The sequence below is a fragment of the Oryzias melastigma genome, linkage group LG17 (assembly GCF_002922805.2).
Source record: "Oryzias melastigma strain HK-1 linkage group LG17, ASM292280v2, whole genome shotgun sequence".
Lineage (NCBI taxonomy): Eukaryota > Metazoa > Chordata > Actinopteri > Beloniformes > Adrianichthyidae > Oryzias > Oryzias melastigma.
Genome location: NC_050528.1, coordinates 6,397,210 through 6,424,885, shown reverse-complemented (window position 1 = coordinate 6,424,885; position 27,676 = coordinate 6,397,210). Strand labels below are relative to the sequence as shown.

The 27,676-nt window shown below is 36.7% G+C and overlaps 1 protein-coding gene across 3 annotated transcripts; it reads right to left on the bottom strand.

Annotated features, from left to right (window-relative positions):
- On the bottom strand, nt 1–26,361 carry LOC112147661 (myosin-9). Of its 3 annotated transcripts, XM_024274196.2 has the most exons (18): nt 25,389–26,361; nt 25,139–25,203; nt 22,369–22,469; nt 22,073–22,304; nt 21,783–22,003; nt 20,813–20,955; nt 20,317–20,470; nt 18,651–18,734; nt 18,318–18,454; nt 18,055–18,238; nt 17,915–17,977; nt 16,464–16,592; nt 16,257–16,370; nt 15,080–15,225; nt 13,976–14,135; nt 9,563–9,712; nt 5,386–5,520; nt 1–1,697 (listed from the first exon to the last, which is right to left on the bottom strand). In XM_024274196.2, the coding sequence occupies exons 2-18, from the start codon at nt 25,194–25,196 to the stop codon at nt 1,611–1,613; spliced, it is 2,298 nt and encodes a 765-aa protein (XP_024129964.1). In that variant the 5' UTR covers nt 25,197–25,203; nt 25,389–26,361; the 3' UTR covers nt 1–1,610. The 3 variants fall into 3 exon arrangements, 1 of the variants encoding a protein (XP_024129964.1); XR_002919506.2 differs by lacking the exon at nt 1–1,697 and having other exon boundaries at nt 13,960–14,135; XR_002919507.2 differs by lacking the exons at nt 1–1,697; nt 5,386–5,520 and adding an exon at nt 13,568–13,641 and having other exon boundaries at nt 9,578–9,712.
- Between the last annotated feature and the right edge of the window lie 1,315 nt (nt 26,362–27,676).

Genomic DNA, 27,676 nt, shown 5'->3' with positions numbered 1-27,676 from the left:
TTGTATTCCTTATTTTAATGAGTCACAGAAAGGAAATAAAACATTGTTTGATCCCCGTCTTACGGATAAAAGCATAAAAAACAGAAGAAAGCTGACAAACATTGTGCACTTTAAGGCATGCCTGCAGATAAATGTGATGACATCTAGTTGTTGCTCAGTTTCATCTATTCACAGGATTGATTAGATGCACAGAAAGCAGATTAATGTGTTGGAGAGGCACCTTCACTTGAGATATTGCCATATAGTCAGTAAATAATATGAAGAATATGTGACGGACTAACATTTTTCTCGTCAAGGTGCTTCATGGGAGTCCAAACAAGTATCTACAGCTCCTTTTTTTCTTCTATTTAAGTCTAAAAAGACTCCTAAAAACTCTAAAAATAGACAAGTTTCATATTGTAAAAATCCTAAATAATGTTGTGGTAAAAGCAGATTGTAGTCAGTTATCTTTTTCAAGGTTGTTGTGTTCATACTGCCCCCTTCTGTTCTCACTAATAAGGGAGGGATTTGGAGACAAAAACTGCATCTTAATCAACACAAAAAATAGAAAATAACATTATTCACCCCCATAAAATGTAAGTAAAAAGCACAACAGTCATTTTCAAGAAAAAAATTAATTTGTTTCATTATAACTCATTTTATTGTATTTATTAAATGAAATATTTGGAGAATTTTCCTCTAAATCTTTAATACTTTTCTTGTGAAGCATTAGTTTGATACTGTTTAGACTCCATAAAACAAGAATCAATTTCCTACAAGAACTAAATGTGATTCAGTTAAGATCCCAAATTGAAAAGGGAGTTTCCCCAGGGTTCTTTAGAAAGCCAGTGGATAGTAGACACACAACATCCTAGTGTGCACACTATTTACCCCTGGATTGCTCCAGGCTAATATCTCAATAATTTTCACTCCTTTCTCAGGTCCTTCCCACAAAGGACTTAACTAATGATCCATGGACAAAATGAAGCATTTAAATGAAGCATTTAAATTTATTCATTAATCATTCATCTCTAGCTCATTGTGCGCTGGAGATGAATTGAAAACTTCCATAAGTTGAGTTGAAAACTTCCAGAAAAACTTCTGAAGGCTGAACTTCCACAAAATGAAAATTGAACACTCGGGAGTGACGGATGGGGAGGCTTCAACTGGTCGAACAAAGTGCTGGTCTAAAAAGCGTGGATCCGTACGCAGATGGGTCTCTACGTGGTCAAGTTGGCCAAGGTAGGTTGGGTGCTAGTTAAGGTCACAGGGTTTCACTAGTTGTAATTAGATCTTGGAATCTGGAGAAGCGTAGAATTTCTGTCAACACGGCCTGTAATTATTCTCTTTCCCAATTAATGGTGACATAGATTAATTATCTGATGAGGCAAAGCCAATTGCAATCATTCACCCAGCTAAAATTAGATCAGTCCTGACAGCAGCATGAAAGTCACCTGTTTCATTGTTATGGATTTGCTGCAAGTAAAAGGGGAGGGAGGGTGGGGGGGTGAATACTGAAGCGTGCTGGGGTAAGTAAGTTGTCTGGTACAGGTGAATGTCCAATTACACTGCTGTTTAAACCCAAGGCGTTTACTCATTGGATCCAGCGGCATTTGGGCCGGCTTGTGCTTTCACCCGGCGTCGTCGGTGGTGGCAGAATCATCCGTCACGGATTCCAGGAATTCTGAGATGAGACGAATTTCTTCTGACAACTTCTCCTGGTAAAATAATAATAAAAAAAACAAATACAGGTTTATTTGGTATTAAGACTCAAACACAAAACCTTCTCTTACATTAGATTTTGGGGATTTTAAAACATTCTCATGGCATTTTTCTGGTGAAGATGATGGAGGATAAATATTAAGAAAATCAAACTTAAAATTGCATTTCTGAGTATTTTTTTTAATTCAAATGGATGTGAATCAGTAACAGATGAAAAAATGTAATTTGTAACAAAAAAAAAAGAGAGGCGGGCTACAAGCTTCCTGTTCCACTCCTGTCTGATGGTTGTGGACTAGATCCGTGTACGTTTTTGTTTTCCTTGTCCGAGCTGAAATCTGGCTCATCGCTGTACAACAGGAAAGCTCCAATATTTAAGTAGAACTGGTAATGTTCAGTTAGGCTTCGGTCACACATGCAACTGCTATAATCTTCAAGATTTCATCGTACCATCCAATTTTTTTGAAAATCGTTGGCGTGGTCATGAATAAAGACGGCGGCAGTCAGGGAGTAGTTTGGTGGTAATAAGGCGGCAGTCAGGCGACAGGTGGAAGTCATGCGGCAATCAGGCGACAGGTGGCAGTCAGGCAGCAGTCAGGCGGCAGTCTGGTGGTAGTCCGGCGGCAGTCACGTGACAGTCAGGTAGCAGTCAGCTGGGAGTCAGGTGGTAATCAAGCCGCATCTGGTGGTAATCAGGCCGCAGTCAGGTGGTAATCAGGCCGCAGTCAGGTGGTAATCAGGCAGCAGTCAGGCGGCAGCCAGACGACAGTCAGGAGGCAGTCAGGTGGTAATCAGATGGCAGTCAGGTGACAGTCAGGTGCAAGTCAGGTGGCAATCAGGCGGTAATCAGACGGTGGTCAGGTGGCAGTCAAGTGGTAGTCAGGCGGCAGTCACAGGGTAATCAGGTGGCTGTCAGGTGGTAATCAGGCAGGCAGCAGTCAGGCAGCAATCAGGTGGTGGTCAGGTGGCAATCAGGTGGCAGTCTGGTGACAATCAGGCAGCAGTCAGGTGGGAGTCAGGTAGTAATCAGGCCGCAGTCAGGCGATAGTCAGGTGACAGTCAGGTGGAAGTCATGCGGCATTCAGGTGGCAGTCAGGTGTAATCAGGTGGTAATCAGGTGGCAGTCAGGTGGCAGTAAGGTGGTAATCAGGCGGGAGTCTGGTGACAGTCAGGTGCAAGTCAGGTGGCAATCAGGCGGTAGACAGAGGGTAACCAGGTGGCAATCAGACGGCCATCAGGTGGCAGTCAAGTGATAGTCAGGCGGCAGTCAGGCAGCAATCAGGTGGTAATCAGGTGGTAATCAGACAGCAGTCAGGTGGCTGTCAGGTGGTAAACAGGCGGCAGTTAGGTGGCAATTAGGTCGTCGTCAGACGTGCAGAATGACCCATTTTTATATACCTCATGGCTACTGAGTGGCACATGACATAGATGGCCACCATCCCGAGACACTTACACATCTTCCAGTCAGAGCTACTGCCGGTCCACCGACCTGTGGCCGTCCAGCTGTTGCCTGATTTCATAATAGTGTCATCTCTAACCGTCACAACACTGCCACCATGGTACTTGGAAATGTGCCTGAGTGACTGACCGACATCCCCTTTTAGAGAAAATCGGCAGGTCGCCATAAAATTTCTACTCTTTCTTAAAACCTGAGTGGCCACAGAGCAGTGTGTAAAAATACAACTGCAGCTTCCCGATTACAAATGCTGCCGCTCAGCTACCTACCAAATTTGCTGAAAAACTTGCTTGTAGGTAACCGCACTGTGGCATTTTGGGATATGTGACCATAGTCTTAGCAGTATGGGAGGCTGTAAGCTAGTGAGAGAGTGTCAACAGATAGCTCTTAGTAATGTGGAGGGAAAGGAGGGGCGAAGTTTTCCCACATCACCGGGGGCGAATTTCTAATGAGCTCCTACCGCTCTGCAGAAACTATGTCCTAGAAAATGACTCGATTTAGGCGGAAAACAGCATCATCATAATTAAAAAAAACCACTGGGATTGCTTTAAAAATAGCTGAAAAGATGATGGAAGTTTAAACTAGTGAGGAAGTGAAGTCATCATGGACTTTGGAGGGGAAGGAGAACAACACTCCAGCTGCACCTCGTCCAAGTTCAGCGCTCCTCTGCTTTAAAAACCTTAGCAGCCAGTTTTTCTATTAAACTGCTTGGCAGCGCAAACCAACTTGGGAATGTGCACCAGCCTGGCCATGCAGAAATTCTCTGACTAACAATTATATCAGAAACAGGATCTTGGATTACCGTCCCCCGGGACTGGGGCAGTGGGCGTCTGCTCCAATCATTACTGGCCATTCAACAAGGCTCGGCACTGCTCTCTGCTGTTAGCCATTGTCAATTATGCCATCCCTTGTGTAAACTCGCAGAACACAAAGCCGAACTGCCAGTTCTGGCAGGAGTGTAAAAGGATGACAGCCTGCACCCCCCCACACACACACTCCCACCCCACCCACCCACCCTGGGGTTCCACGGCTTCTTCCCCTCAAGCTAGTTTTGAGGAAAACTGCCATTTGCCGCCTGTTTCAACTAGTTTAGCTGTGAAAGTGTTAACATGACCTTTCCTGTGTTTTGCTCTGGGGTTAAGTGGACTTGATGGATTAGTGCAGGCCTCATCAGGACTCAGTCTGCTTCAACTTCCCCTTCATTTTCACTTCTATCCAACAAATATCGATATTTATGAGTGACTTTAACGTCGTATTGGAACAGGTTTTTGCATAAATCCTGCTTGACGCTCACACTGTTTCCTATTTCAGCCTCTTCTTTTTTTCTCTCCGTCTCCATGTGCATATTTTCGAGGACAGCCTCTGAGCTGGACTCCTCTGTTTAAAGTGAGAGCTGCCTGCTCTGATGGACCCTGTGCTGAGCTGTGACGGGTGACGGTGTGGTGCGCTTGAATACACCGGCTCTTTTGTCCTTCACACTCTGCAGCTCCCTGATAGCTCCTCCCCCTGTGCCCCACTCCTCCCTGCCTTGAGCTGTGATCTGCTGGGGCCTTTTGAGGCTGGGCTGTTGAGACAAGGCTGCTCCCTGTAATGTCTGGCCCAGACCCATCAAAAAAGGCGAGGAAAAAAAAAACATGTCAGCAGTCAGGGGAGAGGAAACAGAGACGGAAACCACTTTTCATTGTAGGTACTTCAAAACAGGAGTTGGAAGTATTAGGACCAGGTTTGTGATATCTTCATAAATTGGAGCAAAAAAAAGTGGATGCTTGTCACAGTGTGCTGGATGCCACCTGGCTCTGCAGTAATCCTGGACAGGACATTTCATCAAGATTCATCACTCCCTCTCCGTCCGCTTTGACCTCATCGCACATCCCAGTGCAGATTAGACACCGATTACCCCCTAATTGAGGATCTTCACTTCTCAGCCTTGAAGAATATGTTCCGACTCTTTTGCAAGACAGACAAAGGGTGATTCCAGCTTTTTCAAATATCCTCCACAAACTTCAAGCAATGCATTTAGGCGAATCCAAAATCGGTTGATTTGGCTAAAACACACAGAATACTATTTAGAGATAAATCAGCTTACAACTTACTAGGGAGCTAAAACAAAGCCAAGAATACGACAAACACCTGGGAGAATACCTGCGTTGTGGTGAAAATTAAATGAAGAGAAGAATGCACTTTTACAGGCCTGTTTTTTTTTTTTTTAATGTGTGTGTACATCCAAATACCTCGGCTGCTTTGATTTTCTGGTAGGTCTCTTCGGAAAGAGCCTGGCACCGGTCCAGTTCAGCCTGGCTGTGGAGGCTGCGTTGTTTTAAGTATTTCTCAAAAGCTTTGTGCATCCTCTTCTGCATCATAGAGAGCTAGGGGGAGAGGAGGCAGAAAAAAAGGGAATTGGTAAGGCAGGAGAGGAAATTAATGGCAGTGTTCAAGAAGAATGATGGAGGGGAATAGAGAAAGCAGTCAATAGCCCATTCTGCAGTACACGGGCCTGACAGGAATTTCACAGTCTCTTGGTTTCTCTGCCCACTCGTGTGCACTCATCAGAATCCAGTCACATCTGGCTGCCAGGATGGGGGGTTAATTTTCTCTAAATGCTTCAGCAGTTTTGTTCTAGCCGAGGCAAACTCTGTGACTGCAAAGCTGATGAGTAAAATATTTCTACTTCACCCAGTTTAACTTTATACCAATCCCCCCAAGACATATTTTACACATACACACAGAGTCATGAACCCCCCACTGAAACCAGAAATTATTCCTAGTCTCTTGGAAAGACATGCTGCTTGCTTTATTATTTGAACACAGTTTCAAGCAAAGGGGTTTAAATTCTGATAGATGCCATTGCTTTTCTTCCCCGCCATCGCTCGACTCTTCCCGCAAAGCTTATCATTGCTCGGCAATGTGTTCCCCGGTGCATTGAAAACTAAAGCGAATTAGCTCAGTCATCAGCTCCTGAAAGAAAGACAATAATAAGAAGGCTCTTTATGGTGTTCCCCGTTAAAACCTCCACCTAAAACACAGCCGTGCTCGTGTGAGGGGATTTTGATGAGAGCCACATCCTGGCATTTTCCACGAGATGCTGATCAACCATGTCTCTTTTAATTTAACAATTTATCTCAGGATATGCACACTTTTCTAATTTTGTATTTCCAAAGTAGTAAAATTCTAGACTTACTTTTTTGGTCATTGTGCATTATTTAAATAACGTATTTGTGTAAACATACAAGTGAAGCCAAATATTCCTGAAACAAGTTCAATGACAACATAATTATTAAAAAAGACTAATTTAAACATTGAAAAAATAATTTTATTTCTCACATCCGTATTACTCAACTCGACTATATTTCATAGTTTATATTGAGCTTTTGTGAGGACTCAAAAGAGGGAAATTGTGTTTTTTTTCTACTAAATGAAGAAACTGTTTAGTTTGATGACAACATGATTATTAAAACTGACAATTTTGAACATTTGTAATAAAAATATGTGCATTAAAATATGTATTTGCTCTTAAAGAAGTGGAGTTGTTTGCAGAATTAGAAGAAAAGTTGGATCAATTTCATTATCAGATGAGCCTTCGTCATGACAATTACACTAAAAACTCTTTATTTATTTACTTTAACAGCATTTTCACCTAATTTTCTTGATGTTCTGATCCCTAACAATCCAAACTGTGTAAAAATCCAAACCTTGCATAATTTAAATGCAAGTATATCTAATAAATAAGACAATTTGCAAATTATAAAGACAATAGGAAAAATAATCCATTTCATTTTTTTGTGCATAAATCAAAACACTTTAGATCTTTACTGCCAACACATTGTGATTTTATTCTTGTTTTAAAACTAAAACTAGGCATAAAACTCAAGCCGACAGACACAGGCTGCTGTGGCGGAGGCATGGAGTTGAAACAAACAAAAAAAATGGAGCAGGCTGAATCCAGACTAAAAGAAAATCAGGCTTTGATCATGAGCGTAGAAAATCCTGTCCACAGGATTTTATTTTTGCATGCATTTTGCACTTGATAACATTCATGCAGTTAGATGAGGAATTGCTCAAGTAAAGGTATTAGTCATTTCTTGAACAAATAATGTGTTTTCTTTTTATTGCCAGAGCAGAGTGGTTGATGTTAAGGTTGTCATGTGTAATTCTGGTCTTGGTAAGAAATGCAGAAGACTGCAGAGATTTAGCAGGAAAATGCAGCTGAGTTGTCTCCCTAAACTCTCCTCCTATTTCAGTGCAGATTGAATCATTAATTCTAACCTGTTTGATGCTTATTTTTAATTAATAATTCTATAAAACATTATATTTTATCTAACTTAAGGACTTTTATTAGTTTATTTTTTTTTAAAACTGTATATTTGATCACCAAAAAATGCTACATTCAAGATAAATGCAGAAATCACCCAAAGTATTTACTTTACTCCCTCTTTTTGTCACTCTCTTTTCCTTCTTAATCATATTAAGAAAATACAAGCAGAACGTATGTGTACTGTTTGTGGAAAATCTCAAAAGATTTTGGATCCATGCTGGAATGCATAATGTGTAAAGATTCGGGTCAGTTCCCGGGGGGGTTGCCACATTTAAAACCCATTCTGATGAAAATGATGTTTTAACATGTTCTTGTGACGTTTTTTTGATCATTAGACCACGTGTCAAAGTCGAGGCCCGGGGGCCAAGTCCGGCCCTCCAGGTAATTCTATCCGGCCCCCCAGGTAATTTTATTTTATTGTCATTAATGGCCTATTTATCTTGAGCTTATTTCTAGCTTGTATAATTTTAACAAAATATATTTTTATGGAGAGTAAATTATTGACAGTTATTCAAGGTTTAAATTGATTTATTCTGCAATAATATTCCTGCCTTTTTATTATTTATAATTGTGTTTGAAAGTTATTGTTTTAAAGTTTTAAAAATTGGCATTCTGCTGGCTTTTAGGACTGTTTTGGATTATTTTAGTTCATATTGGAGTTTAACTAACATTTCAAATTTCAGCTACATGCTAGCTGTTTTGACCAAATTAGGATTTTTTTTTTTTTTTTAGATATTTAGGGTATTTTGGTGTTAATCTAATATTTACATGCTAGCTGTTTTGACCAAATTAGGGTTTTTTTTTTTTTTTTAGTTTTTAGGGTATTTTGGTGTTAGGCTAATATTTATATGCTAGCTTAAATGCTTTCGGCTAATTTAGGCTTTTTTCCGTTTTTAGGCTGTTTTGGAGTTTAGCTAATATTCCAACTACATGCTAGCTGTTTTGGTTAACCTATTTTTTATTTTTTTTTTGCTTTGTTTTTTAGGCTAATTTGGCATTTAGCTAATATTTTAGCTGGCTATCAACTTCAGCTTTTTTCAGCTTTTAGCTTCAGTGATTTCAGCTATCAGCTTCAAGGTTTTCAATTATTAATTTCAGCATCTTCAACTATCAGCACCAGCATCTTCAGCGGCTTCATGCAGCTTACATTCACACTTGCATTATCGCAGGTAATGCTATATATCTAGTTTATGAATATTTTTGTTACCGTTTTAAAGTTTTAAAAAGAGTGTTCAATAAATGTTTATCCTGTTCGGCCCACGACCTATAAGGTGTATTTAGGATTTTGGCCCCCAATGCGATTGACTTTGACACATGTGATTTAGGAAATATACTGAGGAAATAAAGCTTAAAATTGCATTTCTGAGAATTTCTTTATCCAAATAGTTGTGAATCAGCAGCAGACGAAAAAGGCAGTTTGACAAAACATCATATTTGTGACAGAAAATACATTAGACAGACTACAAGCTCCATTCTGATGCACCCACTTGTAGACGACTAGATCCATTTACGTCTTCATTTTGAGCTGACTCTGGCTGGATAGCTCCAATTTAGCGCCATTTTATTGTAATGTTAGGCTGGGAGTGTGAACAGGAGAATTCAAAAACAGGTGGATGACAGGAAGTGGGGGCGGGGTTGATCTATGTGAATTTCTAGTGAACTACTGAAAAACAACATTGTTCCCTTTTTGTTTTTGTTTTTGGTTTATTTTTGGCTAAAAACATCATAATCATAATTTAAAGACCACCTGGAATGCTTTGAAAATAGACAAAAAGATGACTTTGGGGAGTCCCTCTCTTGACAACATTGGCCTGGAGCCACATAAGGTCTAACTACAGTGTATAAATGTGGACTCTGATCCCAGTTTTTATTAAAAAGACTAAATTTCAATTGAATTTTTGGTCATTAACGAACACCAGAGGTTAGCAGGGGTTTCCTCAGTATACAAAACAGTATCCAAAAAAATAGTGTCATCTCAATAACTTTCTTAAAATATAGATTGAAAAGTAGAGCAGAAGTTAATAGAGCAGACCGTGATATTATGTAGCATAATTAGCATAGATGGAGGCTGAGGGGCGAGCAAGTGTCGACTGTACCTGAGTGTAATAGTGAAACGCCTGATGTGAACGGTTCTGTTCACTCAGGGCAGAAACTGCCTCCCGTCTGGCCTCCATGAGGGTCTTCTGAAGTCGTTTGTATTTATCTGAAAACAGCTGGTTCTCTACCAGTGCAGCTTTTAGAGCTTCCTAAACAGATTGGAAAAGATCAACAATAAACAAAACATAAAAAAATTACTAAAACCCTGAAATGTAATGTTTTCTGCATATAAGTATCCAGCGTTTTCGCTCATTCACAAATATACGAAAATGTTTGTCTAATATCCTTAGCAAACAAGTATACTTATTAAAAAACAAGTATACTTACTAAAAGCGAGGCAATAGATGTGGGACCATGTCATTGTTTTGCTAGTCTCAAGTCAGTCTCAAGTCTTTGTCTTCAAGTCTGAGTCAAGTCCCAAGTCGAGTCACATGTTAACACTAACAAGTCCCCAATTCGAGTCACAAGTTAACACCAACAGGTCTTAAGTTGAGTCACAAGTCCTACTATTAAAGCTTCAAGTCCTTTCAATTTAGGTTTTTCTGCAATTTGATTGGCTGGACTGTCAGACCAATACAACGTGTCCCTAATTTGATTGGATGTTGGGCCGACACCACACACGGATGTAGACAAACAGACAGAGAGATCGCGGCGCTGCCTTTCTCTATATACTTTTTAATCCTTTGATTTGGGGGAAAATAGCAAGTCTTTCCAAGTCAGAGGTCTGAAGTCCAAGTCAAGTCACAAGTTATGGATATTAAATTCTGAGTCAAGTCAGAGCTTTGAAAGTCCAAGTCGAGTCTAAAGTCGTCAAATTTATGACTCGAGTCAGACTCGAGTCCAAGTCATATGACTCGCATCCCCACCTCTGCTTTCTGCTGCTTGTAAATGTGCTTTCAAACAGGCTTTTGTATTTTACTTATCATAGATACGTAATCTGATTAGTGTTTTTATTTTCTTTTATTAGTGCATTTTCTTCAGCAGATAAAACAAAAAAACCCTGAAAGCTTATATGTTTGTGATACAGCACATGCATTCCTTATTTGTGAGATTTAATAAGCCACTTTGAACAACAACAACAACACGGTTTTCTATAAAACCAGGCAAATAAATCACCAGTGAGTATGGATCTGTTTGCATGTCTCCTTTTCATTTGAACAATGTTTCTCAGGTGCTGGATGAGGGAATGCGTGAATATCTCAACTGTACCTGCAGACATAATGAAGTGTGTCTCTGCAGTAAAACAGAACAGCACTAAAGTGATGAGTTTAAACCAGCAGAAAGAGGGGCTGTAAACATGACAAATGCCTGCTATTGATTTCAGGTTTAATTACTCCATGCAGCACTGACAAAGCCCATCTGATGCTGTTGTGAAGTGTAAATGGAACAAATTACACTTCATTGCCCATAAGAAACTGATAGCGTCGGCAGTTTGCATTGTTTACTTTGTCCTCGCCAAGCGACGAGCTCTGATCAAATCAGAACAGAAGTCAGAGTTTACGAAAAAACGAATCCGTTTCACATCTTTAGGGGTTAAAAAAAAACCCTCGTATTGTTCCAAGGCAAGTTTATTTGTGTAGAACTAGAGACTATTTATAGTGTTTTACATAATAGAAACATTTAATAGAAACATATAAAGGAGTGATCATTAAAATCTAAAAAAAATTAAGTTCAAATTTACTCTTGAATAAAAAATAATCAAATTCAGCTGAGAGGTCTTAAACAGTTTCAGTTGATCTAAAGATTTCTGGAAGTCTATTCCAGATATGTAGAGCATAGAAGCTGAATGCTGCTGTTTGGTTTTGACTCTAGAAAGTGACAACAGACGTTTGGCTGGTACATACCGGGTCAAGAGGTCAATCATGTTTTCTAATGCTAAGACCCACTCTACTAAAAAGTATGTTCTTGTGGCATTTTTCTGATGAAAGGAGATTAATTACAAAAACTAAGGTTCAAATTTGCATTTCTGAGTATTTATTTATTCCAATTGTGAATCAGCAGGACGTAGAAAAATGCTGTTTAAAAATGACCCAATTCGTGACACTTATAGTTGACTAGATCCATGTTCGTCTTTGTTTTCCTCATCTGAACTGGCTTTGACTCGAAACTATGGCTTGATAGCTCCAATATTGCTCACCATTTTCGTTGCCCCGGTAATGTTAGGTTGGGAGTGTGAGGGGCTGTAAGCTAGTGGGAGAGTGTAAACAAAGAGCTCCAGGAAACGGGGAGGGGAAAGGGGGTGTTGTTGATCCTCAACAACGGTCCTGACCATAATTCAATAATTAAAACTTAATGAATTAAATTCATAATTTAATAGGCCACTTGAAACACTTTGGAACTAGCTATAAAGATGATCTGAGTGGACCTTAAATGTCTATCCTCGGGCAGACAGGCAGCATGCGTAAGGACATCAGAATTAGACTGATAGTTGAGGGTTACTGAAATAATTGCGCATTTTTATGGTACAAACACCAAGCGAGGAGACTGGCAGAAATCACAAACCAGAAGGTGTAATAAGGAGGAATGCTCAGAAATGTATGCCAGGCAGTACAAGACTTCGCAATGAGGTGGTGACAGCAGTCAGACTATATACTGGTGGTGATGAGGTAGATTGGGAACAGCTGAGGAGATCTGGCTGAGGGAGAGACCCCTGAGAGTGGAGATGGAGTGCCGGGTCAGTACTCAGGTGAGGGCTCCCTCTGGTGGTCAGATGTGGTGCCTGATGGGGGAATCCTGACATCATGCTCACTCCTTTTTTTTTAATTTGGCAAATATGATGTTATCAATACGAGCATTTTACGTCTTTTTATGACTCCACTGAGTTCTGATGATGATTATTAAAAAAAATGTTTAATTTAAGCATTTTTTTTTTTTTTTTTTTTCGCAAAAACTGTTTAACTGCAATGCACTGTGGGCGAAATTTGGTCATGTTGTGATCATCAATGCATACTGATTTTTCACAAAGACTTCTGGGAAATTTCGAGGGCTCTTGATTTAGAAATTGTAGATTCAAACAGCACTACAAAATGGCAAAGAACACTTTGTAGTGAGCAGTGAAGGAATTCCAACACCGCCTGAGTGTACGGACGCCATCTTTAAAAATGGCCGCCATTTTGGGGTTTTTCCTGTGATTGAAGTGTTTTTCTGAAACACGGGATCCTGGTTCATGCCAACTTTGGTGCTTGTACCACAATTGAAGCATCAACCTAACTGGTTCTTGTAGTCTAAGTTGTGATCACTCCAGTTTCCTGATTGATTTTTTTTACGGCCATCCTGTAGAAACATTGTTTCAGTGGTTTTTTCAGGTCCTGCGTAGACATCAGATCTTTAATCCTTGAAATACTTTCAAAATGATTGTTTTCTGGGACTAATAGGAGCGAATGAACACAACATTCCCATGAAACCAAACAAATAAACTTCCAAAAGGGCCTGTGGTCAGCACATTTATGAAAATACTTTCAAATTTGAACGTGTTTAATCATTGTGCTTCATGCACTGTGATTCCAAAATCTATACTCCACTTAATAAGTTCGGCTAATATAGACATTACGTGTCCTTTATATTGGTTTTAGAAATAAAAAATCCCAATTTCTTGAAATCCGATTTTTTTTTTTCCTCTTTAAGTATTGTTGTTATATCGTCTTATTTCATCAAGTGAAAAAGACTAAACCCCTTTTTTGCATGGCTAACTTTTATCTAGCTAATGGGAGTTGTGGCTATGAGGAAGACTTCTAATTCTTAAATTGTCTCACACCAACAACTTCTTTAAAGTTGCTGCACTTGGATGCATGGCGGCTTAAGCTCCATTGCCTTTTCTTGTTTTGAACTAATGCATTCTTGATCACCGTTTAATGAAACTATATACCACATGGCGATTTCACATTAGATAAGCCATGTGAAACCCCCATCAGCAAAGAGCCTCTGGCTGGGGCTGATAATCCTGCAGATGAAAACCTTACAATAAATGGGCTTTTTCTCTCACAAAGGAGTGTTTAAACGCATGCCTTTCTGAACAATGCAGATTCATGTTTCCAGGAGTCTGTTTCATCCTCTAAATGGTTCAGAAACACTCCAGCTGCTGTGGAAAGTGTGAGACAACAGGTAACAAAAAAAACAGGCACATCTTTTCACAACTGCATGCATCATCAAATTTGTCCTGACAAAAAGACTATAACAACAGCGAGTTGTCATTTGTGGCAAAAGCACTTAAACAAGATTGACCATGGCTTGTAATTTTAATTGCACACTGCTCTTTTCTCCGTATCTTAAGGGGAGTATTGTGACAAGAAATGTGCTGACACTAATCCAAAAGCAAATAAACAATGAGATGTTTTTACAGCCTGTCCCCGAATTCACAGTATTAGATACAAAAAATCTTGTATTTAGGAAGAATTACTGATTTGTTTCTTTACTTTAGTGTCTTGCATTTGCTTTCTTCTTGCTATAACCAGAGTCGTGTGTGTCTGCACAGATCGCTGAGTTCGTTCTTTGCACGCTTTGACATCAGACCTCAGGATTCTCATAATGTGAGCAGCTGATTTGTGTTTGAACTCCACCACGCTAAGATCCATCCTGCAGGAGGAAATCATGGAAAAGTAAAAAAGAAAGAAAAACATGTTAGAAATTCATGTCCAAATATAATATAAAGACACTTTTTGTCACTGTGATGTGAATATCAGCATCCTGTGATAACACAACAAACACTGAATCTTAAGAAAGTAAAACTTCACTGTTTCTGTCTAAAACTATCTTGTTAATAAAGTTTTTCAGCAGCAAAATAATCTTAAAACCCACTTTAATCATTTATAAACCAATTTTATTTGTCTTTTATTTATGATTATGTCGTTTTTAGCTGAAATCAAGAGACTCGCCTTAGAATTTCCCCTCTAAGCCCAACCCCTTTCCCCATCACCCATTTTTTTACATGCTCTCCTGCTAGCTTACAGCCCCTCACACCCCAACCTGACATTACCAGCGCAACAAAAACATGTCGTACAGTTTTGATCCAGATTCCAGCTCAGACGAGGAAAACAAAGACGTTCGTGGATCTATTTACATCAAGTCTTCAGCTACATCATCTGAGATGATGATGCAATTGATTTGTGACTTTGGTATTATATAAATACAATCGAATTGAATTAAGTATCTGGAAGTGGATGCATCAGAATGGAGCATATTTTTTATGACAGAAATATGATCGTTTTCAAACAGCACCTTTTCATCTGCTTTTAAATCACACCATTTGAATAAGGTAATACACAGAAATTGAATTTTAAGTTTAATTTTCTTAATATATATGCTCTCTATTAAGAAAAAAATGCCAAAAGAACATGTTAAAAACATCAAAAACATGATTTTCATCGGAGTGGGTCTTTAAGAAAACAGAATTTCTTTCTTACAGTAAGAATTCTTCGTAATACAGTTTTTTTTTTCATTGGCAGATTTTTTTTCACTCACTTATTTCTATAGAGTTTAATTTTGCAGTGAAAAAGTTCTGAATATTTCCTGTAACTTACTGCAGTCCTGCAATTTCTTCCTGCATGTGCTCGACGTTTTTGTCCATTTGATCTGCGGCGTTGTGACAATCCTCACATTCATTCATGAGGTCGGTGATCCTTCCCAAAATGATATCACATCTCTTTGTGGTGGATTCAAATAAATCCTGTAGATAAAAAACAAATCTGGTTATCAGTTTTAGTGTTTGGAGGTAAGGATATGAAATAAAAAGATACAATAATTAGCAATGAGAAGTATTTTGATAAATAAATGAATCTCAAAAACTAAACCAGATTCTACTACTACTACTACTACTACTACTACATATTCTCTAATGGTTTACTTAGACTGGAAAAGTCCATTTGTCCGGACTGACTTCGCCTTATTTGGTTCAGATCGAGTTCTGAACCTGAACCTTAGTCTGTATTCAGACTGCCGTCAAACACACATTTCGGTTTCGAGCTAAACCTTGTGAACAAAATCATGTGACTAAAGATTTCTTCACTCATTGGCCAGGATATACGTGGCTCTAGTATAATCCAAGTATGCTTAACATGAACTTGTACAGTTTATCTCTAATAAGTTCTTAAAAGTCAAATATAAATATACTATCTTAATTTTAGTTTTTTTAAAAATATACTCAAAATAAACTTGAGTTTAACAAATAAACAGTTGGACCTTTTTTCTGTTTGATAAAATTGTCGACAATTGTTGCTTTACATTTGTCTGCTTTATTCCTAATCTGTTTACATCATGTGACGACCGACTACGGTGGCCGTTTTGGTCCAGTTGTTAACCACAGATTATATTCAGACTGAGGAATCTAGTTCACTTCCTCCCACTTCCTTTCAAGCGATCTATATTTTAATGCCTTGTTTTCCTATGTCTGACATATCTTTGTACTGATGTAAATCCTCTGTTGATTGTATTGCACACGCATTATACTTGTTTTGGATTGCTTTAAACAAACCATTTTAAATCAAATCGAATCTCTGAACGAATCGAGGCTCAGTCCGATTTGAAACAAACAGAGACCACCTCGATAGATGGGTCCGAGAGCGGTTCCTGGTTCTGGATCAACGTCCGCTTAAGTATATTAAGTCTGAAAAACTATTCCTGATTTTTGGGGGAAACAAACTCTGGCTCACTTTAAGTGAAGTAAATGTGTCTGAATAAAAAAGAACTTTTCATTCCTACCAGAGCAGCGTTCAGCTGGTCACATTTGAGTTGTTTCTCCTGCTTCAGTTCGACCAGCATCTTCTTATGATCAGACTGAATTTCCTCCAACTTTTCTGTCATTTGCTGGATTTCCTACAAAAAAAAAAACCCAAATTGTACAACTATTTTTATTCAAAGAAAACACATTACTGCACTGAAGAAAAAAACTAAAACACTCTGAGGTACCTTGACATTTGCTTCCAGATCTTTAACTTTCAAGGCTGCATCCTCAAACTCTTTTTGAAGATCTTGATTGATTTGGTCCGAACTTATTTGCTTTTCCTTCATTTCGGTATTGACGTTCTCGAGCTCAACCTGATGGGAAGCAAAACGACGAGTCAGAATCCGGTTAGCTTTAACTGCTAAAGCAGACACAAGAAGCAAATGCAAAGAAAAGAAAAGAGAAGCAAGGTGGAGGTTAAGGTAACTATCAATATAAATGAACAACTTTGCTTCTAACTTTATTAAGAAGCGTCATAGTAAGCATCATGCCTATTTATATAGAAAAAGGCAATATTTTGGTTAAACAAACCTGAGGTTTTTTTTTAGTAAATAATCAACAATTGCACAGGGGGAAAGAATCTCAAACTCCTTCCGAACAGGATAAACATTTATTGAACACTCTAAAATGAAATTTTTAAACTTTAAAACTGTAACCTTTTAACATAATTATGAACTAGATATATAGCATTACCTGTGATAATGTTAGTGTGAATGCTGTAAGCAGAATTTAGCCGCTGAAGATGCTGAAATTGATAGCTGAAAACGCTGAAGCTGATAGCTGAAATCACTGAAGCTGAAAATGCTGAAGCTAATAGCTAGCTAAAATGTTAGCTAAAATCCAACTCCTAAAAAAATAAAAAAAATAGGTTTGTCAAAACAGCTAGTGTGTAGCTAAAAAAAAATAGCAAAACTTCAAAATAGCATAAAAAACGAAAAGAAAGAACCCTAAATTAGCCAAAAAGCTAAAATGTAGCTAAAAAAAAACATAGCTAAACTTCAAAATAGCCAAGAAAACTGAAAAGGGCCTAAATTAACCACAACAGCTAGCATGTAGCTGAAATATTAGCCAAAATTCAATATATCCTAAAAAAATATAGGTTAGCCAAAACAGATAGCATTTAGCTAAATAACATATAAAGCTGAACTTCAAAATAGCCTAAAAACAAAATAAATAAATACAATAAATAGAATTAGGTTAGCCAAAACAGCTAGCAAAGAGCTACAAAAATAGCTATACTTCAAAATAGCCTTAAAAAAGTGAAAAAGCCTAAACCAGCCAAAACTAGCATGTAACTGAAATATTAGCTAAACTCCAAAATAGCCTAAAAAACGTTAATAAATGCCAGAATAGTCCAAAAAGTTAGAAGAATGCCAATTTTTAAACTTTAAAACTGTAACTTTTTAACATAATTATGAATAATAAAAAGGCAGGAATATTATTCCAGAATAAATCAACTTAAACCTTAAACAACTTTTAATATTTTACTCTCTATAAAATATATTTAGTTAAAATTATAGAAGTTAGAAATAAGCGCAAGCGTCATTAATAACAATAAAATAAAAGGATCTGGAGGGCCGGATAGAATTACCCGGAGTGCCAGATCCGGCCCCCGGGCCTTGACTTTGACTCATACCTTATAAGATTCCTCCACAGTCATCAGATCGGACAGCTCTCGATTTAAATCATCGATTTCTGCCTGCAGAAGTGGAAAAACGAAGTTTCTCAAACATAACCTGCAGCGCAGACTGAAAGTGGTTGTGTGATGAGACTCACCTTGGCCCTTCGTTCCTGCGATAGACTGAGCTGCTTCTTTTCTTTCAGCTCGTTTTGGCTGTTCCGGTGTTGAGCTGCAACTTGCATCAGTTGCTTTGCAGACGTTTTTTGCTGCTCCTCGGTGTCGCTGATGTCCAGGAGGACGTCTTTCGTCTCTTTGTTGATCTGCTTCAACGTTTTTTCACTGGCCAAAAAATAAAAAAACGATAATAATAATATAATGAGCGAAGAAAAAAGTGGGTGAAAAATAAATCTTGAATGACCTCTGACAGATCTTCATCTTGCAGTCCTCTATCTTCTGCTCATAGTCGATGTTTCCTTTGAGGAGGCGTTCAACCGCTTCATGCTTTGATTGAAGCTGTTCTTCTATGCTGGAAACTTCTGCCATTCCTTTACGTTTCTGTGGAGGACATTTCACACAGAGGATGTCAATATTATTTTTAATAGTATTTGCATACTTTTAGACCCATTTTGATTTTTTTATGGGCTCCACAAAAACACATATACAAAAATAGCCTCTAAAGTGAATAAAAATGTCCAAAAAACGGAGAATCTGATGGATAAAAAAGCAATATGTAAGAAAGCTTTAAACTTACTGTTTCCTCAATGTCCTCCTTTACTGAACTCAGTTTTCTGTTCTTCAGTATTTTATCTTCTATTTGAAGTTTTAGTTGTGAAACCTAAAAAAAAAAAGCAAAGTTATATAAATCTACTTATTTTATTTAGATTTAAAATTCTTCTCTGATCATTTGTTTAATTTATTGTAAAATTGTTCCCAGTGGTTTTTTTTAATGATTTTTTTTCTAGGACATAGTTTCTGCAGAGCAGAAATTCCCCTATGAGTTATGGGCGGGGCTTTTGGAACAGAACAATCCCGCCCCCCTTCCCCGTAGCCCTCGGAGCATGTATTGGCCCGCCCACTTTCAACGTCACAAATATGATTGTTTTCAAGATGAAATGTTTTGTCTGCTACTGATTCCCATTGATTTGAGTAAATAAATGCTTAAAAATTAATTAATTAATTAAACATTTTCTGAATATACTGTATGTCCTACATCATAAAATCAAACAGATCAGAATCCTGTTAAAAACACAGTTTGTCTTTAACCCTAGAACACTATCACCACCTGGTGATTTTCACCTGAGCAAAAGTGTTTACAGCACATGTGTCAAAGTCAAGGCCCAGGGGCCGGATCCGGCCCTCCTGGTAATTCTATCTGGATAATTTTATTTTATTGGTATTATTGACCCGATTCTTTAATTTCCCTGCGGGCACGTCCCAAATGGATTAATAAAGTTGTCTATCTATCTATCTATCTATGTTATCTTGCACTTATGTCTAACGTATAATTTTGACACAAATATATTTTTATGGAGAGTAAAATATTGAAAGTTATTTAAAGGATAACCAAACAGGGAAGTTGGAGGCTGACTCCGCCCACTGCTGAAATTTGAAAATCCAGTCTGAGGGGTGGGGCTTGAGGGCTGGACTGTTCTCATTACTGAAGCTGCAGATCATGATGTCAGACTTCTGAAACTTACATGGTTTGACCAATCACAAAATTCAACTGCAATAGATTGAGTCAACCTGTAGGGGGCAGCACACACTCGGTTTTTGACTATATTTTGAAGAATTAAACAGTTTTATTTCAATTTGTCAAAAATGTGGCGATGGCCAACAGAAAAAGCCTCATTTATAAAGTTCAACAGCCAAAAAAAAGTAGATTTAGGGTTTGGTTACCCTTTAAAGCTTAAATTGATTTATTCTGGAATAATATTCCTGCCTGTTTTATTATATAGTTATGTTAAAAAGTTACGTTTTTAAAGTTTTAAAACTTAGGATGTTCAATAAATGTTTTGCCTGCTTTGGATTTTGGCCCCTTGTGTGATTGAGTTTGGCACACCTGATTTACACAATTGTAAATATATTACTTTTTTTAATAATAATAATAATAATACATTTAGTTTAAAAGCACCTTTCAGGCTCTCAAAATTCATCTAAAATTCCTAATTTTTTCTCTAATTTTTGAGCAGGTTTTTAGAATCTTCCTATATTTTTATTTCCAGTTAAAAATAAAAGAAAACTTTTGTAATTTATCATCTGTTGTATCATATTTTGATCTGGTTTTTTTTTTTATGACAAATCCTTTTTTTTGGGTATTTTATATCAGCTAAATATTATCTGACAAAAGTGATGGTGTAACATTTTATAGTGAAAGTGTTCTAGGGTTAAATAAATGTCTTGATTTCCAAACAGCTCACCTTGTCTTTTTCACATTTCTCACACTCTTCTATTTGAGGAATTCGCCGACTTAAGAGCGCACAAGTTTTTTCAATAAGATCCACGTTCCCTTCAGTGTCCTTAATCTCAGATATCAGGTTTTTCTCAGCCGTCTTTAACTGCTTTAATTCTTCCCTAAAGAACAAAATAGAAGTCAAACATCATGAATTTATGTTTAAAAAGTCAAATATTTCGATTATTCCTGGTTATTTTGTATTTACTTTAATAGATGGCCCGGTGGTAACAATGTCCCCATCGATCGAAAACATTGTTGCTATGGTTACGTGCAGTTCAATGTGCAGAATTCTGGCTCGTGAACATGACACATCTGTTTTACTCTGCTCTAGAGTGAAAATATTTAATTTCTTGAACTAATTAAATATGATAAAGTCATCAATGTTTAATTGTGTGCCTAGCTTGTATTTTTTGGGGGGATGCTGACACGCTGGTTCTTCCATCATTAAGAAAGTTACTCACAATCTTTCCTCGGTTCGTTTCCGCATCGGCAGCAGCTCACACTCCATTAACAGCTTCTCTTTGTCGGCGTCAACTCGTGCCACTTTTAACTTCTCCTGAGCTTGGAGAAGATCGTGTCGTGTTTCTGAGCAAACGTCGTCCGCCTAAAAGAGTTTACTTCTCTTTAGTATTGACAAAGCCAAATAACTAGGGAATCAATTGAAAAAAAATAACTAGTTAATCACAAATCTGGAAAAAATTAATCGAGACTAATCAACATTATTATAATCATTTTTTGATACAGTATTTGACAGACACTTATCTGAAAATAATCATAGTATGAAATTTCACACATTTAGAACATTTATTTTTATTCCTTTGGAACCTAGAGTCTAAAAATGATTACTTCTGTATTTGAAAATTGACAGACTACCTGATTATTTGGTTTAATTTTATCAGCACAACCTCTCCTATGTGACACTACCTTTAATTAGTCATTTTTTCATGTTACAATCTCACACTACACATAAAATTATGCAAAAATGGAAAAATACTCTGAAAAATGTGATTTCTCTCCCAAGAGAACGGCTATTTATTTGACATTTTTCCCGGTATTCTGTTGTTTTTATTTTTTTATTCTTCTAACTTCAGTGAAAAGTTTATTCTCCACCCTATTTATTAAAATAGAAGATTTTTTTCTGTCCAATAACTACAAATAAATCCCATATTATCCCTTAATTTTAATGAATTCTCAATCACAGTGTAGAAAAAAGTTTATTTTAGTCAGAGTTTTATTACGCTGCACAGCAAAACGTCTGAACGTCATTTAATAAATATTAACTAATTAATTATGTTTTATTAATTAATGCGTCAACATTCATGGTCCTATAATTAACAGATAAACACTTCAGGGAAACTTAAAAAGTTTAAGAAGAAAATATATTTGGAAATGACTTTAAAAAAGATCATAGTGTCTATTAAATAATTCTACCTGAGCTTGTGTCGTCTTTAACTGATCTATGAGGTCATTCTGGTGCTCCAGATCTTCTGTCACGATCAGAATTTGTTTTTGGACGAAGCTCAAGTCCTCCTGTAGGTGCTGGTTCAGAACCGTGGCGCGGGACAGCTTTTCTTGGGTTTGGTTGAGCTTCTTTCGTTCAAGTCTAAGCTGACTCTTTAATTGCTTGATGTCTTTCCTGTATGTGTCGTTCTCTAAAACAAACCAAAACTTCATGAGTGTCAGTGCTGCAGAATCAGAGCGGAGATCTGAGGATGGGACACCTTTCTGGATATCCGAGGAATGCTCCTTTTGCCTCCAGGTTGAAATCGAGGCAAATTTATTCTTCAAAAATCGACTCTTTTCTTTTTCTTGGAGGAGGGCCTTTTCTGCGTTCTGACGATCCGCCTCCAAACGCTCAGTCAGGTGCAGCGCCTCTGCCAGCACGCCATTCACCTTCTGCTCTAGAGTCTTACCGTGGAGCACCTTGTTCTGGTTTGTCTCATCTTCTCCAGACTGGAGAGGCACAAAAGATGAAAACAAAAAGCTTTTGTCGTGATCATACATTTTATTCTCTTACCTGTTGACACCAGCTTTCCATTAGCTTCTTCATCTCGGAGATACGGTGGATAATCCTGGTGACGACTGGCGAGGGAGCATCGGAGCAGACAGCTCCAAGATCTCAACAAAAGCAAAATACATTTATATCCAACAATGTTATTTTTCTATTACTTACATCATCAGATAATACAAACTGAGCTAAAATAATACAACTCGAACATGTAAATATCCCTCAGGACTCGCTCAACCTCATTAGATTTTAAGACTAATCCTTCAGATGGATTTGGCTGTAAGAACGTGACATTTTGGCCTTTACTGGCTCATGTTTTGATGGCACAGACTCCAAACTACCGGAAGCATCAGTGAAAGAACAGAGGAACTCATTCCAGTGTTAGGAGAGGGTTTCTGTGTGGTGAAAGGATGCCATCTGGCTGAGCCAAAGAGTAAAACACATCAGCTTCACTGAAACGCATTTTAATACCTAAAAAAATCATCAATCGTTTTGGTTAATATGTATACATTTTGCAAAAATTGTACTATTACTAAATTTGGAGCAGAAAAATTTACATTTTTTTTCTAAATTTTCATTAATTTGCTTTGAAACTAAGATTTCTGTAACATTGGTTAATTTTTTTTATTGTTGGATCAATCATAAACAAAAAATAAAAAAAGTTCACTAAAGTCAGTAAATCTTTGAGTACTTAGTTTGGTGTTGAGGAAATGTAACTTTAAAAATATAATGTTTAAGACAAGAAAATGTAAGAAAAACAAGCTTTGGACTATTCCCTTTTAAGAGAATTAAATGTATATGTGTATATATTTAAACTTTATGTTTTCTTTTTCCTACAGTTATCTGCTGCACATCATTCATTGACAAAAACTAATTTGAGTATAAATTGTCCCGAAATTTCTGGGATTTTCTGATGAATCTAAACTGATGTGCAAACAGGCTCTAACGGGAATATATATATATTTACATATAAATTAAAGACTGTATTTGGATTAGCTTTAAATATTTTTAAATCATTTGAGAAAAGTAAATTAGAGCTACAGAATGATTCATAAAGGACGACCTCCAGCTACACGACAAACTGGTAGATCTAGAAAAGTTGTTCTTATACTTTGCTGTATTTAAGACATTTTTACAAAGTTTTTCTAAAGAGGTAATATTTGGATGTAGTTGTTGCTAAAAGTCATTTACATCTACATTGTTGGTGTATAATTAGTTTAATGTCATCAACAAACAAACAACTAATAAACTATTTTCATGACGAACTGGCTGTAAACAGCAGAGATCTGTAGTGTTTGTGAGCTGATTGAGAAGTGAAACATTTGATCAATAAACAACAACCCTGTAATCTGCTGCAGTTAAAATATTCATTTCTTTAAATTATGTTTTTAAATTGATGGTTTATGAAAACTAAACCTTTTAAATGTAACATGTTAAACTTTCGTTAATTGATCCAATGTTTCACTTTTTACAGCAGGTAAAACTGAACAAAAGATTCCAAACAGATTTATATGGATGTTTTCTGTTCCATCAATTCTGATTTTTTTTAACATTTGAATTTTCATTCTGAATTCTTTTTAAAACGTAGAATTTTCTAAATATTTTTTTTAACCCTTATCAGTAGCCCGGAAATTCTCTGGAAAATCAGGGGTTAAAAAAAAAAATCAAAAAAGAAAATTTGAAGGTTTAAAAAAAAATACAGAATGAAAATTCAAAGTTTTAAAAAATAAAAAAATAAAAATCAAAGGTTTAAAAAAAGTCAGAAAGAAACTTCTAAGTTTTTTTTTAATCAAAATGAAAATTCTAAAGTTTAAAAAAAAATCTGAAAGAAAATTAAATGGTCTAAAAAATTCAGAAAGAAGATTTTAATTGTTTTTTAAATCTGAACAAAAATTCTAAATTTTTAAATAAATTCAGAAAGAAATATCAAAGGTTTTAAAAGATAGTTCAGAAAGAAAATTTAAATATTTTTTTCTAAAAGTTTAGAACGAAAATTCAAAGGCTTAAAAAAATTCAGACATATATATATATATAGTTTTTAAATACTGAAAGAAAATTAAAAGGGTTAAGAAAATCAGAAAGAAAATTCAAAGGGTTTAAAAATTCAATAAAGAAAATTTGAAGGTTTAAAAAAAATTCAGAAAGAAAATTTGAAGGTTTAAAAAAAATTCAGAAAGAAAATTCTAAAGTTTTCAGAAAACGTTCATAGATTAATGTCGTTGCTTTTTAATGAATAAGACATTAATTGAACCAAAGTAGCGGTAAAGAGCTGAGTTTACAAGATTATAACAGATACATAAACAAGTCCAGGTGAGTCTGAGCGCCATGAGCGCCGTTCAGTATCGGAACATGGATCAAATACCAAGAAGCCCACCTCATTTACATAATGATTCATATTACGGCTCCCAGACATGCACACCACTCCACTTATGAGAACTAGTTTGTTGTTTTATTTACAAGAATATAAAAAAATGTGTGAAATAAACTGACAAAATGTTCAAAGTCTATCTGATATTTAAATTTAAATACCTCAAACATGTTTAATTTGAATGAGTTTTATATTTATAAAGCTGTCACTACTTCACAGGCAGCATATAAACAGAGAAAATGAATATTGGTAACTAAATTATGTATTAGAAGTCCAACCACATGTTCATCTTAAGCTGATTTTAAACTAATTTTGTACCACTTTCAAATGACTTTTGTGATAAAACACATTTTTAAATAAAATAATTATATTTTTGAATACAGTGCAGCATGAACTCCAGCATGAACTCACCGTGTTGACTGTTTCGCTCCTTCTTGTTTGGAGAGCTGAGAGGTTCAACACCAGACATGGTTTCCCTTTAATTAAAGTCAATAAAATCTATTTAGAGTCGAGTTTCTTCCTCCTCCCAAAAGTTCCAACGCAAAACTTCAAACAGCTTCACTTTCCCGCAGCCTTGAACTTCATGACAAATTAATGAGTCGGGGGGGTCGTTGTCATGGCAGAAAGTGAAAGCGTTAAAAACGGTCGCAGATCAGCTTACCTGTGCTGATAGACATTTGGCTTCCTGCCTTGAAGTCAGAGCTGAAACTTTTCCTTCTCGGATGAAACAAACTACAAGTCAGCTTCAATCTTCTGATGAGGTTGCTTAGCAACAAGGAGAGTTCGTGGGCGGTGAAGAGGGTTGTTCTAACTGATGTATTTCCCAGCATCTGATTTGTTGGGAATAATAAGACAATAATCGCTGCAAATAAAGAATTTTTTAATTTTTAATGAGTGGAGGAAAATACAAGACACTATGGAAAGTTTTTTTTTTAATCTTGCAAAAATGTTTTTTTGGATTTCTTCAAAGAAGTTGCTTACAGTTGTTTGTTTACTGTAAAGCATGTAAATTGGAATATATTGCAATCAGATGTATTCCTTTTTTATTTTAGGTGATCTATTAATGCAAACATGCAAAAAAAAGTTCATTTGTGATAAATTTATTGTAAAAAAGTGAGGTAAATATAATTGTTCACGAAAATTGTGCTTGTAGTTCCAAAATATTGCTTCTTTTTGGGTGTTTTAACTATAAAGTTAAAAAACATTTATGGTTTTAGGTCACTTCCTTTATGTATAACAGGGACAGCAGTTTTATTTTTATCATGAATGAAATACTTTATGTAGCTGATCAATAACTCTAGAACCCTAAAAGTGATATTTGTTAGATTTTTTTTTTTTTTGGACAAAAGTCAAATTTAGATATTGGTTTCATTTTTACCCAAGTCGGGGTCTCCCTGTGCCTGTCCCCAACCCGGATAAAAAATAAAATGCTCTGTCAGGATGTAGAATGGATTAGTAGCTGATTCCAGAAGGGGTATGCCAAAAAGTGGACTACACCATTTATCAAACTTAAATGTTGAATTAATTTTTTAAAATAGTTTTATGAATTTTACTGTTAATTGTTGTTGATTGTCCTTTGATGTATATGTGTATGAATGTCTCCTTCTTCTCCCTCAGGCCTCATTTGTAAAATGTTTAGTCTCAATAAAAGTTAAAAAAACCCTTACCAAAATACAAAGGTTTTAAGATAACCTTTAATAATTATCTCAATTTAGCACAAATGCATAGCTAAACTACTCAAATAAATGTAATGTATATAGTATGTATATACATCCAAAATTACTGCTTTTAATTCACAAAAAATTAAGCTTAGAATGTTATACATCATGTAAAAGACTAAGTACTTTTCAGAATTATTTAGAAATAATTTTAAAGCCTTTCGAGCCAGACAGTAGCTTGGGGTTGCTCTAGCAACTGCAAGATTTGGCAAAGCAACGCTAAATATAAGAAAGCCTAAAGCTGCGTTCACACCAAACCCAACCCAATGTTAAGTCAATGGTACAGATGCAATCCGAGGTCCTGCAGCGGAATTTGGGCAGAAGCCAGAGTTCAAATACTTGAATTATTCAGCATCGTATGAAAATTACTTTCCTTCTTAGAAAAATGTAACTTTACATGAAAACGAATTATCAACTCCTTGCAGTCACTTAGCAACCTTGAAGTTCCTGCCGAGAAAACATCCTTGAGCCGCTCCTGCTCTTGAGTTTGAAGATCAAGATTTTATCTGTAAAATATTCTACATTGTTATCATAGTATTGCATACTATGTTGTACTTTGGTTAATTACTGTGCAAATGTATTATAAAGTTGTGCTTGTCTGACAAAGTGATTTTCTGCTTTTCACTTTTAGATTTAAATGTACATAAAATGTATTTTTCATATATGTTTTTTTACAAGAGATGTGTATTTTTTACTTGATAGTTTTTAGTATATCTACAGTTTGAAGATATGATAAAACACATACAGATCTAAACCAACACTGATCAAAAGAATAAAGGGAACAAAAACACATCCTACACTCAAACAAAAGAAATATTCTTTATAAATGCTTCATTCTTTAAATAGTTGCATGTGCTGACAAACAGCAATTGTTAATCTAAATGCATTAGCCTATGGAGGTCTGGATGTTGACTCATACTCAACATTACTCAAAAACACACTACAGACTGATCCATACAGTTTATCAGTAGTGGGTGTGGCCTCCACGTGCCTGTAGGACCTCCCCACAACGCCTGGTTATGCTTCTGATGAGGCGGCGGATGGTCTCTAGGGGGATCTCCTCCCACACTCAGACCAAAGTATATTCCTACTCCCGGACAGTCTGTGGTGCAACCCAACGTTGGTGGAGGACCGAACCATGATGTCCTAGATGTGCTCGATTTGATTCAGGAGCAGGCAGACCAGTCCAGTACAACAGAGCCACCCCAGACTATCACTGACCCACTGCCAA

Coding starts and splice junctions, on each gene's coding strand:
- LOC112147661 (XM_024274196.2), bottom strand. CDS start 25,196: ATGTCTGGTGTTGAACCTCTCAGCTCTCCAAACAAGAAGGAGCGAAAC. Junction 20,956..21,782: donor TAAAGACGACACAAGCTCAG/GTAGAATTATTT, acceptor AAACTCTTTTAG/GCGGACGACGTTTGCTCAGA. Junction 9,713..13,975: donor AGCAAATGCAAGACACTAAA/GTAAAGAAACAA, acceptor CAATCTGTTTAG/GAAGCTCTAAAAGCTGCACT.